Source organism: Brachyistius frenatus, unplaced genomic scaffold, assembly GCF_029030835.1.
Source record: "Brachyistius frenatus isolate BFR_SWC_R1_liver_20210118 unplaced genomic scaffold, ASM2903083v1 Contig_8, whole genome shotgun sequence".
Taxonomy (NCBI): Eukaryota; Metazoa; Chordata; class Actinopteri; family Embiotocidae; genus Brachyistius; species Brachyistius frenatus.
In genome coordinates, this window is record NW_027210607.1 from 2,363,542 (window position 1) to 2,379,006 (window position 15,465).

General features: G+C 41.3%; 1 protein-coding gene across 1 annotated transcript in view; it reads right to left on the minus strand.

Annotated features, from left to right (window-relative positions):
• The window catches only part of LOC138615962 (serine/threonine-protein kinase 32C-like), an 83,749-nt gene that overhangs the window by 50,791 nt on the left and 17,493 nt on the right, over positions 1 to 15,465 (minus strand). Inside the window, exon 2 of the mRNA XM_069689869.1 lies at positions 3,494 to 3,549. Within this exon, the coding sequence (XP_069545970.1) occupies positions 3,494 to 3,549 (56 nt within the window). The remainder of the gene's footprint in view (positions 1 to 3,493; positions 3,550 to 15,465) is intronic.

Consider the following 15,465-nt stretch of genomic DNA (forward strand, 5'->3'; position numbering starts at 1 on the left):
TTTCAGAGTTGCCAAGAGTTGTCTGTGAGCATTACACACCCGTACCAATGTTTCAGACTTTGGTAAATCTTTAGATTAAACGGCAGCCTCGAGTTTGGTCTTCTGGGCTTTGCCATCTTGCTATTTTTGGAGCCAGAAGTGACCATATTTGGACGAGCTCGGGAAGAAGGAGGTGTGGATCTGAAAGAATCTGATTGGGAACCTGAGGACACTGCGCTCCCCCATCTATAATGGAAGCCTATATGTATATACATATACATATATATATATATATATATACATATACATATATATATATATATATATATGTATATATATATATATATATATATGTATACATATATATATATATATATATATATATGTATACATATACATATATATATGTATATATACACACACACACACACACACACACACACACACACACACACACACACACACACCATGTCGGCTGGTGTGTTGTGTTTGGTCTGAACTGCTGCTAATCTGAAATTATCTCTAAATCAGTGCTGGACTTGATCTGACCTGTTAACACGAGGATAACCTCCATAAGGATGGGCCAGGATTTTCATTGAATTTTTTTTTTTTTTTTTTTTTTAATTGAATAGTTTCTATGACTCTTATCTCGTCGTATTTCCCTCATTTGAACCAGCACTTGGTAGTAACGCATCACTACCACCAGAAGGAGGAAGTGATGCACCTGAAAGCTGTTTGCCAGCCACAGTGAAACAACAAAAGGAGGAGAATAAGAACACACTGTTACCCGTCTCCTGTGAAACGTGTGCGGGCGCATTGAGATCAGATTTAAACATGCACACCTTCAAAATAAAACGGAACAAATAAAAGACAGTGCAAACTCTGCCAGGTAAAGCTAGCTCGCGAATATTGAATGGTATTTTTGCTTGAAATGCTCATTCCTCCACCCGGATTTTTTTTTATTTGATTTTTTTTTTTTATGTATTCTGATCTTCTGGACATAAATCAGGCTTAACTCGCGCTGCCAGCATGCCGGCAGCTGTGGCTTCGGTCTCCATTAACAGGCAGCAGGCGTAGCAACAGTTACATTGTGAGAATTGTGACGCAGGGTCTTTGGCTGCCAATGCTTTTAATTGGCTGCCAGGGGACGTGTCTCGCAATGTGATCTAGGACCACCGTTTTCTGTTTAAATCGACGACTTAAGGTTTCACAGCGTCTTCCGGTACAACACGCAGCTGTCAATCTGGGACAGCCTGAGCCACGCGGAGAGATAGAAGGCCTCCCATTGAATGGTTTTGAATGTGATAACGGTCTGGCAGAGGGATCGCTTCATCCTGTGAGCTTTAGGACACCGGCAAATAACACAAAGAGGAGCCGGCGTGATGAAAGAGGGAGATTGGGAAGACTGGTGCGGGTAGATGTGCACCCTCAACACTGCATGTATGGAACAAAAGATGAAGAGCAGAGTAAAAGCAGCGCTCGCATGTTTTCAGATGGCTTTTATTTTTTTGTATTTTTTTTTTTTTTTAAAGGAGGAGGTTTTCCTCCGCTTCCCCCTCAGGCAGCTTCCCCTCGATCAGCTACCTCACGACTCCCCGCTGTGCACGAACGAGCCCACGAGTGCACACACACACACACACACACACACACACACACACACACACACACACACACACACACACACGCCAATGAGCCCATTTTCTTGAAGCACCTACACAAACTGCAACATGCAGATCGTGTTTCACAGCACGACAGTGAGCCGTAAACACCTCCCTCTCAGCACTGTTTGCGCTGTAATCAGTGTCCTAAGCACACACACACACACACACACACACACACACACACACACACACACACACACACACACACACACACACACACACTTTATGAATAACAGTACAGAAGTCAAAACCCTACTTTATGACGCAAGTAGCAATCGCAGCAACCGCTCCGAGTCTAAACATTAAATGGCCATTAATTTACTGTAACATTACCGTTTGCTTGGTCTCGTAATGAACACCGAGTGGAAGTCACGGTTCGAACATCTTATTTACTTCCAGCTACGTCTCCTCTGCCTTTGCGCCGTTCTACGGGAAGCTTAAGACTCCTGCTGTTTAGCATTCACAAACAGCAGGAGCACAGAGTGAGGCCACAGCAGGCCAAAAAAAAACCCACAGACGAGATGACCTCCAACAAGGACGAACTTTATCTGGACGTCTCTGCGATCATCTGTCTGACTGTGGGAGGGGAGTTTGCGTCCATGGGTGACTGTAGAAGTGTGTCTGAACATGAGCGTAAATATATTGAACGACTGGAAGCAAAGCTCTCCGATAAGCAGCAGCGGCTCGTTTTAAGTGAAGTTTTAGCCAATAGAAGAAACACCGCTCGCGTCACATCGATGTCTTTATCTTAGTGAGAACACAGCGTCCTTACAAGCTTCCTCTTTGTGTTTGCATTTTAAAACCAAAAACTATGAATGGGTCTTTATTTACACACGCTGTTTATTCCAAACAAAACTGGAGTGAGCGTAAATCGTTATTAAAAAATTGTGGGTTGCTCTGCTTCTCGGCTTACTGCAGATTCCCTTCGGTATCATCGAGGAAGTGACAGCAGCTTGAGGGAACAAAGCAATAAGTAAAAATTTACATAAATTCACATGGTAATGTATTCGGCATTGGGCAATGACTTTCCATATAACATAGGGACATGTATTTAGAGGGGAAAAAAAAGATTGTGTTTTGAATGGAGCGAAGCAGAAAGAATTTGCAAAAGCGTGCACAGACACGAGTGTAATGAACAAATATTAAGCCGTGATATTTGGGATTCAAAATGAAGATAAACTCTTCCAATCTCTGGAGCCCCGTTGTGTCTTGACGCACACACATCACGCCCTGAATTCATTACGGGAAGTCTCACGCAGGCATCGAGGCGAACACAAAGGAATTCTTTGACTAACAAACGGCCCACAAGTTAATCCAAAATGGCTGTTTTATCAACAATGGCCACCAATGATGATATTGGCACCTGAGACAAGGTTGAAAAGAACTGCGGTAATTTGGTTTCACAATATGCAGAGCGCACGCAGACATGCCAAGTTTTCCTCCCCGCTGTATTCAACCATTGACAAATGCAAGCCTCAGTATTGTGCTGCTCTGTAATTAAATGGAGACGTGGGGTCAAAACTCCCAACAGGTTGGCCGGCGTGAGAGGAAAAGCAAATTGTCTCTCCACTAAGTGACTTCACAGAAAGAATTATATTAGCTGTATTTATCACTATTATTAAAATAGAAAAATGACTTGTCTTTTAAGCGCCATAATAAGATGGGAACTTAAATATAATCTCTCCCAGCCTTTTCCTTTCCAGCCTTTTCCTTCTCAGCGATAATGACACTGGTGGGTAATTGAGGGTACGGCACGCACACACACCCGCCCACACACACACACACGCACACGCACACGCGCACACGCACGCACACACACACGCTGCATGAAAAACACCTGAAAGACACATTACCTTTCCGAAGCTCCCTTTCCCAATGGCCCGCAATATCTGGAAGTGGTCAAAGTTTACTGTGAAGAAAAAGAGAAATAGAGCGAGTGAGTACAGCTAAACAAATAAATAAAAGAGAAGACGACATGTGCCGTCATAAAGTTTTAGCCCAGGTGCAGATCTGCTCTTGTCTTGACTATGCACTCCAACACATTGGATTTACACTGAAATAATGGCTGTGAGGTTAAAGTGCTGACTCTAGGCATCCACCTGACACTGTTCACATCTACATCCGATGAACTGTGAATGTATTGTAGTACATCGTTTGCTGTTTCCTACTTTTAAAGTAACTGGACATGGAGACACAAAGTCATCGCATTTAATGGTTAGTTGCAAATCTTGTGAGATCAATAAGTGGCTGAAGTCTGCCACCCACGCACACATCAGCAGACGTTTCCCTGATGCTCTGCCGGACCTGTACCGCAACCCTCCTCACTTCTGGCTTTCTTTGACGGGTTTGTGGTTTTAGTTTGGTCTTAAACAACACGGACTCAGCTGGCCAGTCAAAAACATCCTGTTCAGTGTTTAAAAGTCATTGATTATTTCATGTGTGGGTACGAGTCCTGCAGCATAGTCCTAAATAACAAAACTAAGGGCGATATTTTGAAATTCTTAAAGCACAAAGTGTAAAGGCGAATAGTAGAAATATCCACTTCTGTTGGTTAAAACTTCAGGAAATCTGAATGCAAGTGAGCTGAATTGTTCAAAGAGGTTGTACTTAATGTCTCAGTTAATCATAAGTGTGTTTAACATGAAATGAACCAACCAGAGTGTCATCTTAAAAGCCAGGTGCACTGGGACCTTGGTGGGTTGCTATCATAACAGGGGTTTTCAAAGTAGTAGAAAGAAACAGATCTCAGCAGAGGAGACAGATGTGCTCATTGACAGACACAATAACAACATTTGTACCTTTAATCTTTTCATGTTTGTGTGTATTCGCATGTTACTGTCTAAATAATGCACTGGGTGTATGATAGAGTCCTAAAAGGCTACGGCCACGCAGAGTGTGGCTGTGCTTAGACACAAATGCTAACACTAGCATGCTAAGAGGCTCACAATGAAAATGCGAACAAATTAACGAACAAGATAATTCATTTCTGTACAAAATATCATGGTGAAATATCCATCTCTCGCTGGGGTCCTTCGGTCTGGACCAACTCACTGACACTGCCTTCCCTTTAGCCACCGGGCTACGGTCAGACACTGGTCACCTGATATAGATGTGACCACAACCGAACTCTCATCAAGCTGAAATTCAGGAATTAGACCCAACAATCACTGTTTAATTCCAAATCCAGCGTGCAGCAGCACAATAACCAAAACACATTCCTGCAATAAGACTCTCACTGTGCATTACTTTGAATTGGTATCATCAAGCCCACTAAATCAATACACAACAGAACATAATGAATGTCTGTCATGAAATGTTTAAAACCGGGTTGTTTGACCACTGAGGGAGAGAAAAAACTGTTATGGACGAGGAAAAGTCAGAGCACAACAGTCAGAACATGATGGATGTTTCTCCAAGATCTCATCAGCGTGGCTTCAACAAAACATATTACTTTCTGATCACACCCATTTCACGGTTAAATAATTTTAATAACGCTCTGCTGAACTAAGGGCATTTAAGGAATGAAGTTATTTTTTGAAATACTTTCGATCTTTCATCAAATCTGAACTTAATAAAAACAAAACATTAAACATTCAGTGGGTGAATTTTTTTTTAAATATTTTTTTTAAATATATATATATATATATTACTTTTAAGCAATGTCACGGAAAATTGGACAATTTCAACAAAGGCACTAAAATCAATTATCAAGACTGCATGCTTGAATTTGTACAAATGAAGAAATAATATATGCCCACGGCCTCGAAATGAAAAATACTTCTCAGGAGTTGCAGCTTATTCGAGGAAATATCAGAGCAGAGGAGGCAGTCTTATTTCAGGAAACCAGCCAGCTCACAATCATTCATCTTATCTTATTTTCTCATTTCAGTATGTATAATCGCACACTCAGATACTTTGGCTCATTGCCTTCTTCACTAGATGTGTTCTGCAGGTTGATAGATTCGTCCCGTGAGGAGTTTAAAACAGATCCTGAGAGGGAGCTGGATGGATGGGAGTAGGAGAGGAAGAGTTTTAGAGCCTTTAATGAGGAATTCCTCTCGGTGAGAAGAAAACATAACAACCTCTCGGTGATGTAATACGCTATCACACAGACGGTTCTGCAATAAATACTAAAAAAAGAAATACGCTGTGATGGTAAATGCAGTTTAGTTGAGACATTTTTGTGTGTTCTTGAAATCTATAGGTTTGTGTGAAATATCATGGAGCAGTTCTTCTGATCAATTCTGTTTTTATAATTCAAACTGAAGTGATATCAAGTTAAACTAGAGGCCTGTCTGTGCTGTACACGAAACAAACTAAAATACAACTGCATTATCGTAAACTGAGCTTATTTTATAGAAACACAATCACATGCTCACAATAGCAGAAATGCTATTGCAGTGCATGTTAAAATATTCTTTCCATTCTTAGGTGAAAGCTGCATAGTTGACAATTTATGGTTTGAATAACAAACCTATTTTAATTTTGGTTTGAGGACACCTCGTGTTGCTCTTTAGCTCTGTTAGCTTAGCACTTTAGCTAATGTTAGCTCGAAAGACTGACAGGGCAAATGGCTCGACAGCTCCGGTGCAGGTAATCAAAGATTTTGTGTTACAGGATGAAAATGATGAAGTTACACCTGGGAGACGTTTTACAAACTATGGAGCTCATTAGCCGCTTGCCTTGAGGCCATCACCCGGAGGGTTTATGTGGAATAAGACAGTTCTTTACGGACAACCATAAACTACACAAATACAGGATGGTGCCACTTTAAAAGAAAAAAAATCCATCTGTGGGTGAGTATAAATATAGATAAAAGCATGTAGAGACAACATTAGCCAGAAAACAGCAACTCACGACAATTGCCTGTAATTAAGTTGTAATTTTTCTAATATGTTTAGTGTGCGAGTTACAGGTGGGACCTATTGGCAGAAATGGAATATAATATTCATATTTTTGTTTTCATTAGTGCATAATCACCTTAAACTAAGAATTGTGGTTGATACCTTCAAATAAGAGCAAAATATCTCCATAGTCCTGTTCCACAGACCGCACCACATGTCACCTCCCTCCAGTAGCCCAGAAGGGATAAACCCAACACTGGCTCTCCGCAGGGGGCTTTTGCATTTTTCACGAGATTCGCAGCCACCGTAGATTCTCCTGCACGCTTGAAAGGAGATGATGGGGATGATGGGGCTCGGGATGTTTCGTTGTTCGCAATCTGAGACCTCACTGCTCGACGCCACTAAATCCTACAGACTGCTCCTTTAAGCCAGAGGAATCAGCGACGTTTTTGCTGCACGTGCAATAATGTGGGAATGTGGGCTGATGAAGGCCGTCACTGGCTGACCTCCTCCTCCTGGTCATCTGTGTTACTGATTGAGACTTGCATCTGCTGCTTGTGTGTGTGTGTGTGTGTGTGTGTGTGTGTGTGTGTGTGTGTGTGTGTGTGTGTGTGTGTGCGCACCAGTGCCCCAGGCAGATGTGGCTCACAGCAAGCATGATGCTAACTCATGCAGCTCCCCCTTAAAAGTCAACCAGCTTCTGAAGCTCACATCCTGATCTGCTCTGCCCCCTGTCCGTGTAGACAAGGAGCAATCATGAGCGAAGACGGCACCCGCTGGGCTCCTGCAGGCACGCCCACCGCCAGCCGACCTGCGCCCACCGCCAGCGTTGAAGGAGGAGATAAACCCCACAATGCTTTGTGCCTTTCAGATGAAAGACAAGAGGTGTGGTTTCTGTGTTTTGTCTGGAAGATAGACTACGGTAATCCAATGCGGATTCTCCTCTCGCAGTCTTCTGTACACGGCTAATCCTCTCGTATGGCGCGGGCCCGACTGCGCACCGTTGCCGACACACTCAGACACTGTATACCGTGAACATGAGCTCTTCATGTGGTATTAATGAGGACGAAGCCAAATTGGGGGGGGGGGACAACATAAAGAAAGCTCATAGATTCAGCAGTTCCCTCTTTCAGATGAGAATGATGATGCATTTTTCCTCTCGCTCTCATGCCAGCGTACTCCAGCTCAGAGTGCTTGCCGGGTGGTTGAACAGATTTGGAACCCCCCCCCCCCCCCCCCACACACACACACACACACACACACACACACACACACCCCAACCTCCCCCTCTGCCTTTGGAAATGATGGAGCTTTGTCAGGCAATTTTTGTAACTTCAACAGAGCGACACACCCACTTTAGGTGTGCGGAGGTGACAAAGAGAGTTGTGATTGAACTTTTCTTTCAAAATCTACTCTGTCATTCTTCACAAAAATATTTCTGTACATTCATGTGGTAACCCAGGGCAACACAATGAGATCCTTCCAGGAGACACCGAGTGGAAAGAACTGCAGATCTGTGCGTATAATGTCAAACTAGTTCTTTTCCCCATGTAATCTGGACCTAAAACTAAGCAAACATATGAACTGATTCACTGACAGTTTACTCAGAGAGAGTACAGCTGCTAACTGGGTTAGCTGGGATGTTAAACGTGACGTAATGAGCTACATGTATGTCGAAGTAATTCCTTTGAGAAAAATGGTCAGGCTTCAGACTGCTCTGAATACACGATACATTGGTTTTCTTTATATGGTCATCTGTTCCAGACACAGTACGCCGATACAAACAAACAAATAACTCAAAGTAATTTTGTGCCACCAGAATAACATTTAACAAGCTACGTTCCCTAAATGGAGCAGAAAAAAAAATCTATATTTATACAGCTTGTGATTATGTCACGCATAAAGCAGGAAATTAATTTACCTGCTGTAATTTTTGTTACTACTAATGTTCATGCCGTCCACTCTCATAATCTATATTGTGAACAGATCGATTTTAAAGTTGCCATTTACAATTGAGAAAGATAAATTAAGTCAGTCGGTTTACAGTTTTCTTTCGGTACCTCCACATCGGCAAAAGGTTGAAGTGGGACTTGCGCGCCGGGTGCTGCCAGTCTGCTTTTAATGAGGACAGCCTTAAAGTGACGGCAGCTAAGAGGGCTTGTTTCAGGCAGATGATGACCTGTGTGGCAGCTTAAGGGGCCGGTGTAAGATAAATGATTCCTGTTGTTCTGGGTTTCGTACCCTCATGGTTGAAATGCACTTATTGTAAGTTGCTTCGGATAAAAGCGTCAGCTAAATGAAATGTAATGTAATAAATAAAACAAAGGTAAATAAGGAGTTATTTTTACCGTGAAAATAAATCATGGAAAGCTACTCTTGTGAAGTCCCAGAATATATATATAAAAAAAGAAATGAACATAATACTTTAATTATTTTAGGATGTTAACCGGGCTTCACTGTACCTGCCTTCACACTCATTTACCATCGCGGGTGTAACGGTACATGTATTAGCCCAACCCCAATTGGTGCGCAGCATTTGGTTCAGGATGAAACGTATTCTGTGATCCAAACAGTTAACGTCAGAAGTTTTTCTGCATACTGGCACTCCTGAAATGAAAATGATTGGAACCACTCCAATAATTCAACATAATATGAATATGTCCTGAGTAGTGATGAAAATGCTTTTATGGCTGCACGTCTTAATGGACATGTTTTTTATTTATTTATTTTATACAGCTCAGTCTTTTCTTATTAACATAATGCAGCATTTAAGTGCTTTATCTATTGCAGTAATAATTATGTCCAATTAGACAGTAAAATAAAGGGTAAACATGTACATTTATGTTTTTCCTTTTCTTTTTTGCACCAAAAACTAAAGAACGATGACTCCAAAACCAAAGTTCTTACTACTGAACCTCGGACATCACATACCATTACATCCCTATTTAAAACACTGTGTAATTCTTGGGAGCCAATTTAAATAAGTATTATACACACGAACTTTAAAATCAATATTTGTTAACAATCAGGGTTTAGTCGAGTCCTCACGACCCCGTGTGGGGAAGGTTTGTACTGGGATAAATCCTTCTAAAGGGTCTCTAGTTTCACAGTGGTGACCTGCTGTTAACAGCTGATATGATCTACCGATATGTTTGACTGATATGAGAGAATAAAAGATTGCTATCAAGTGGTTTTCACTGCATGTTGCTATATGACAAATTAAAACTCAATATATAAATGTACATATTTCCTCATCCTTAAGCTCATGGATTAAGTGTTTCTTCTCAGGTTTTTTTGTCTAATGTTGCCGATAAATGTTTGTTTTACTGCCGGCTGATGGAAACGTGAAACAAAATGTACAGATGAAGTTCTGTTAAAGTGATCAGATTCACGTTAGTGCAGCTCATTACTTTCATACCCTCAGCCCATAGTGTTATTAAGAGAGGCCTTGCTTTTGAAATACACTGAAGAAAAGCCATCACAGTAATGCTGCACCCTCCTCACAAAGACATTCATTTACCATGCTGTTTACGTGTAAGGAGGAATGTGAGCTAATACACACAAGCAGTTTGTCTTATCTAGTGCCAATTTTGGATCTGACTTCAAAATGAGGAGGACAACCGTCACACAGCACTGAAACACACCGTACACGTGACCTGTCAGGTGGCATTTACTTAAGAATCCTAACAAATGTTAATTCGCCATCCTTAGAATACGATAATATACGACAGATAACACAATCACAACCATCCACCACACATTTTTCTTTTTCTTTACCATCGATCCGTATACCGAGTATCGCAGCTCTTCCTCGAAGTGACTCATCGCGTAATGGAAAGCAAAACAAAAGTGGCCCTCCTCCTTTGAAGCAGCCCGCTGAAACGAGCTGCTCTTCACATAAAGGGGGCGAGAACAGATTCAACCCTTGCTCCAATGCTTGAGGGGATAACAAGTGCGGAAACGGCGTTTCCTGTAACCGTCACTTTAGATGGCTCCCTCATGCTGGGAAGAAGAATGACGTGGGAGGCGATATAGGTCTTTTATGTCATTCATGCTTTAGTCTGACTTAAATCACAACATATGTCTGTCTCTGCGCTGGCAGAGCAGTGAAATCAAACACCAGAGGTGAAGTGCTTGCAGTTCAGTCAATAAATGAGCTCACAGCAGCACAGATGGTTCATTGGTCATTCGTGGCCTTAAAAAACATTATCTTCGCCCCTTTTTATCTTTTAAATACATTAACAACCTCGGTGTGACTCACTATTACAATGTGTTTCAATGAAGGTTTTTTTTTTTTTTTTTTTTTTTCCTAGTACTGACTGTGAGTGTAATTTCTTCCCTGGCTTCAAGTGGGTGATTTGAATACAGACGCTGCAGCGGGTGTTGAACCAGATGATTAAAAGGACAGAGGGCATAGATTTGTTAAACAAACAATGGAATTCTTCGTGATACATCCACGCTGATTAAGAAAGGCTTCAATTTCCTTCATCTACTCCTTCTGATAATGCTTGTGAAATCAATGGATAACCGCTGACTGCACTTGTTATTTGTGTCGTGTCACGGTCAAATGGTACTCCAGAGCATCCAGCAGCAAGATGATGGTGAGGGAAGCTGGATTGGAAAAAAAAAAAAAAAAAAGTCGTTTACAGCCTGCTGGCTCCATCAGCCGCTCTCAGGTTTCACTGGACGCTGCACAAAAGACGACGGCCAAATGCTGCGGGCAACTCGCAGCCTGTGGTGCGATTTACCGTCGAGGCAATGGGAGACTGACAACATCTTTTCCCGTGTGTGGGCTGCAAGCTGCTGACACACCAGGATGATATGCTGAGTTGTCTCTGCAGGGGTCCTCGGTGGGTGATTGGCTCCCGTGGAGAAGCTGATGTTGGCATGGAGCCCATGTCAAAGGGCACGCAGAGCACCAGTCTGAGAGGGTCTCAGCGGGTTTGAATCGGTCTGCATGAAATGTAAAACCGCCGACTGAGTCATAATTACTCACTGAGAGGAGCACACTCGTGTTGATCTTATCATCACGTAGAGATCCAAAATTTCAAACGCTGGTTTCATTCATAATTAAGGTAACTTGGAAACACACATCTGCTGAACAATTCAACACTCTTACACAAACTGCAGGTTTGCAGTGCAAAACACTAGTTTGTATTTACCACCGCTGTGGAAGTCAGATTTAGTCAATTCAAAATACTTAATTGTTGCAGTTAAGAGGAAAATGCAGTGCAATATCAAATGAAGTAAGTAAGTGCAAGTCCAATAAAGAAGACATTTGTTCTCAGATTAGGTTTCACATTCGTTCCTCTGTGGGTGCAGCTTTTCCTGCTGCCCTATTTTCTTTGTCATGTCTACTCTCTCATGCAGTCAAGTCACTCATTCATAATCTTGTCGTTACCTTGAGCTCTGTGGCAACGTTTTTAAGCCAATCAGTTTCTATTCTTTAACTGACTTTATAATTCTGTCTTTCAGACCTCCTGATGTGCTCCTTCCCATCACCATCTCATCTGTCTGGTTTTCCTGGGAACCGCAACTGAACCTTCAGTCATCTCAGATCCTCCCTCACCCTAACCCATCGAGGCAGATGACCGCCCACCTCTGAGCCTGGAGGTTTCATCCTGTTAAAAAGGAGGGGTGGTTTTTTTTCTTTCTTTCTTTATACCGTTGAGGGTTTCTTCCTGTTAAAAGAGTTTTTTTCTTTCTGCTGTCGGAGATTTCTTCCTGTTAAAAGGGAGTTTTTCCTTCCTGCTGTCGGCGGTTTCTTCCTGTTAAAAGGGAGTTTTTCCTTCCTGCTGTCGGCGGTTTCTTCCTGTTAAAAGGGAGTTTTTCCTTCCTGCTGTCGACGATTTCTTCCTGTTAAAAGGGAGTTTTTCCTTCCTGCTGTCGAAGATTTCTTCCTGTTAAAAGGGAGTTTTTCCTTCCTGCTGTCGGAGATTTCTTCCTGTTAAAAGGGAGTTTTTCCTTCCTGCTGTCGAAGATTTCTTCCTGTTAAAAGGGAGTTTTTCCTTCCTGCTGTCGGAGGTTTCTTCCTGTTAAAAGGGAGTTTTTCCTTTCTGCAATCATGTGGGATGTGTTAAATTGTTGGGTTCCTGTCCTAAATGCCCTGTTGAGATTTGGCACCACACAAATGAAAATCTGAAACCTACATATTTTACTCCACCACCTTCACCTAAACTCAAGGGGGGTCCTGTCCTATCTCCTACGTTTGGGATATCTCTGTGGAGCGGCCTCTAATCACCAACATGTATTACTCAAACTGTCATACTGCCAAACTATATTAAATTGATATTTACAACTAATGATATCTCATTTACTGAGCTGAAGTTCTCCAAACCTGGCCCAGAAATCCAGAGTGGATTGATTTAAGCTGCAGACTGTAATATCAGTTCACACAAGACCATAAACTTTTGCCTCCATCTGCTCCGAGCGCTGCATCTAATATCATTTGAAGCTCCGTTAATGGATGCTTCTTGGCAAACGCACCCTGTAAGTCTTGTGTTTTTAACACAAGCTTGTACTGTCAACCTTTTGTAAGGAGAAGCAGATATTGTGCTCCTTTCTTGTTTTCATCTCCATCCGAGCTGTTAATGTGCTCCACAACAATCCAATAACCTTGGTGGTAGCGGCAAAGGGAGTTTCATACAAACTCATCTAAAGCTCTGCAACGATTTCAGTTAATAAAATCAATTGTAATACAGAGGATGATTAAAGACACAAAAAAAAAAAAAAGGGGGCGGGGGGTTTAGGAGAGGCGAACCATATGGAGGACACCTTCAAGACCATGAAAAATATATAATGCAACGAGATCATTAACCTTGCTAATTACACCCTTGGAAATACTGAATTACAGAGTTTTGCGCTCTCAAGAGACAACCTTTGAGAGCAATTTTCTTTAACTGCATAACTTTTATAAAGTAAAAAAACAAAACAAACTGAAGCACAGTTAAAGTGCTTCTAATTATCAACTGAAGTCACACAGAGCAGGAATACGAAGACACATGCAAAAATCAATGGTCTATATTCATATTTTTGCATTAATTATGAATGAGACGCTCTTTATTAATCACCATCACAGTCTCTGCTCCCGGCACAGAGAGGGTTGTGCAGTGAGGGGGGGTGGTCATCATTCGATCACCAGAATTGTGAATTCTACTAATATACAAGTACCTTTGGTTTCAGCTATGCTGTGATTCACGACAAACAGATGCTCGGCGGCGTTTGCACTGAATATTGAGAGAGTTTAAGTTATTCATGCAATGTCACCTGCCTGAGAAAAGCTAGTTGGAAGGTGTGATTGAATACGGAGGCTGCAATGTGGTCAAGCACACAAATGAAAACCCCACCTGGCTCAGTAAATGACCAGAAACTCACCTTGTTTTGAGCAAAAACAGCCATTTTATAGATAAAAATATAATTCTAGACTGAATCAGTATTGGAGACAAATGCCTGAGTGGACATGAGATAAAGAACTTTTTTGGCTTGCTGACTTTTGAGAGTACTAAGATAAAGCATTCTCTCTTTTCCCTTCAGATCTAACCAGTTGTCCTTGAAGAACACAATACCATTATCTAGTAGAAAATAATAATGTAAAACCACTGAGAGGGGGAAGATTAAATATTGATACACGCCTCCATAAATCAAAACACCACCCACAACATCTCATTCTCCACTACGCGGCCTCCAGTTTCACCCTGGGTTCCCCCAAAGAGGATATATCTGACTGGAAGAGTATCACCGCATGATCAATAAACTGGACCAATGATACTCTTCTGCTGTCACCTGAAATGGATGCATCACGCTGAGCTAGGATGCTACCGGGGGCCGCGAAGGAGGCAAAGCGCCATCCTTAATGGGGAGGCAACCCAATACCTTTATGTCAGTGGAGCTTGAACACATCGATCTATGCTATACCACTTAATACGATGGAGCCGTGCTCCACCGTGCTCCCTCCACAGGGCTGGTTTCAAGCGCCGTCTCATATTCTGTAACAAATACAATGTTATGTTGGCGTGAGCCATTAATTCACACCCGCGCCTGCTTGGTTAAACAGCTCTGTGTTAGGAAACGGATGGTTACCATACTATGCACTATTGCTTATGACCGGTATTGCAATAAAAGTGTAAAAAAAAAAAAATGATGATATAATCATTAGTTGCAGTTGGATGCAAAATAGTAAAAACAACAACAAAAAACTCCACATTAACAGTAAAATAATTCTGCTTTACATTAACACATTTTATTTATATTCAAATAAGGGAGACTTTTTACACTTCAAAATAACAATGTAACTGATAATCATCATCATTATAATAATTGTGAAATACTGTGTACCGTCATGCCGTGATATTTGCTGAGATGGTTATCGTGCTGTAAAAACAATTCATACCGTTGCAAACTTTGTGCTACGAATAATACGTGAAAGTAAATGAAATGTAGTTTCAAAATACATATTTCATTTAAACTACTCTTTTGGTTAACAGCTCTGTGCTACGCAGGGTTGCAGTGGTATATCAGTATCAAGGTATATCGTGGTATGAAAACTGATGGTTATCATACTATTCACTATTGCTTATTACCAGTATTGAAATAAAGATGCAACAAATGCAGATGAAATAATCATTAGTTGCAGTTGGATGCAAAATAAGAAAAAAAAGAAAAAAAGAAAAAAAAGAAATGCACCAGAATCAACAACAGTAAAATTCTGATTTACATTAACAAATAGTATTAATTTTCAAATAAGGGAGCCTTTTTACACAATGTAACTGATAATCATCATCATCATTATAATAATTGTGAAATACTGTGTACCGTCATGCCGTGATATTTTGCCACTAAAATTTGAGATGGTTATCGTGCCGTAAAAATAATTCATACCGTTGCAACCTTTGTGCTACGAATAATACGTGAAAGTAAATGAAATTTTTGATAAACACAGAAAATATACAGTTGACTTAAACTACTTTAAACTTTATGGATGC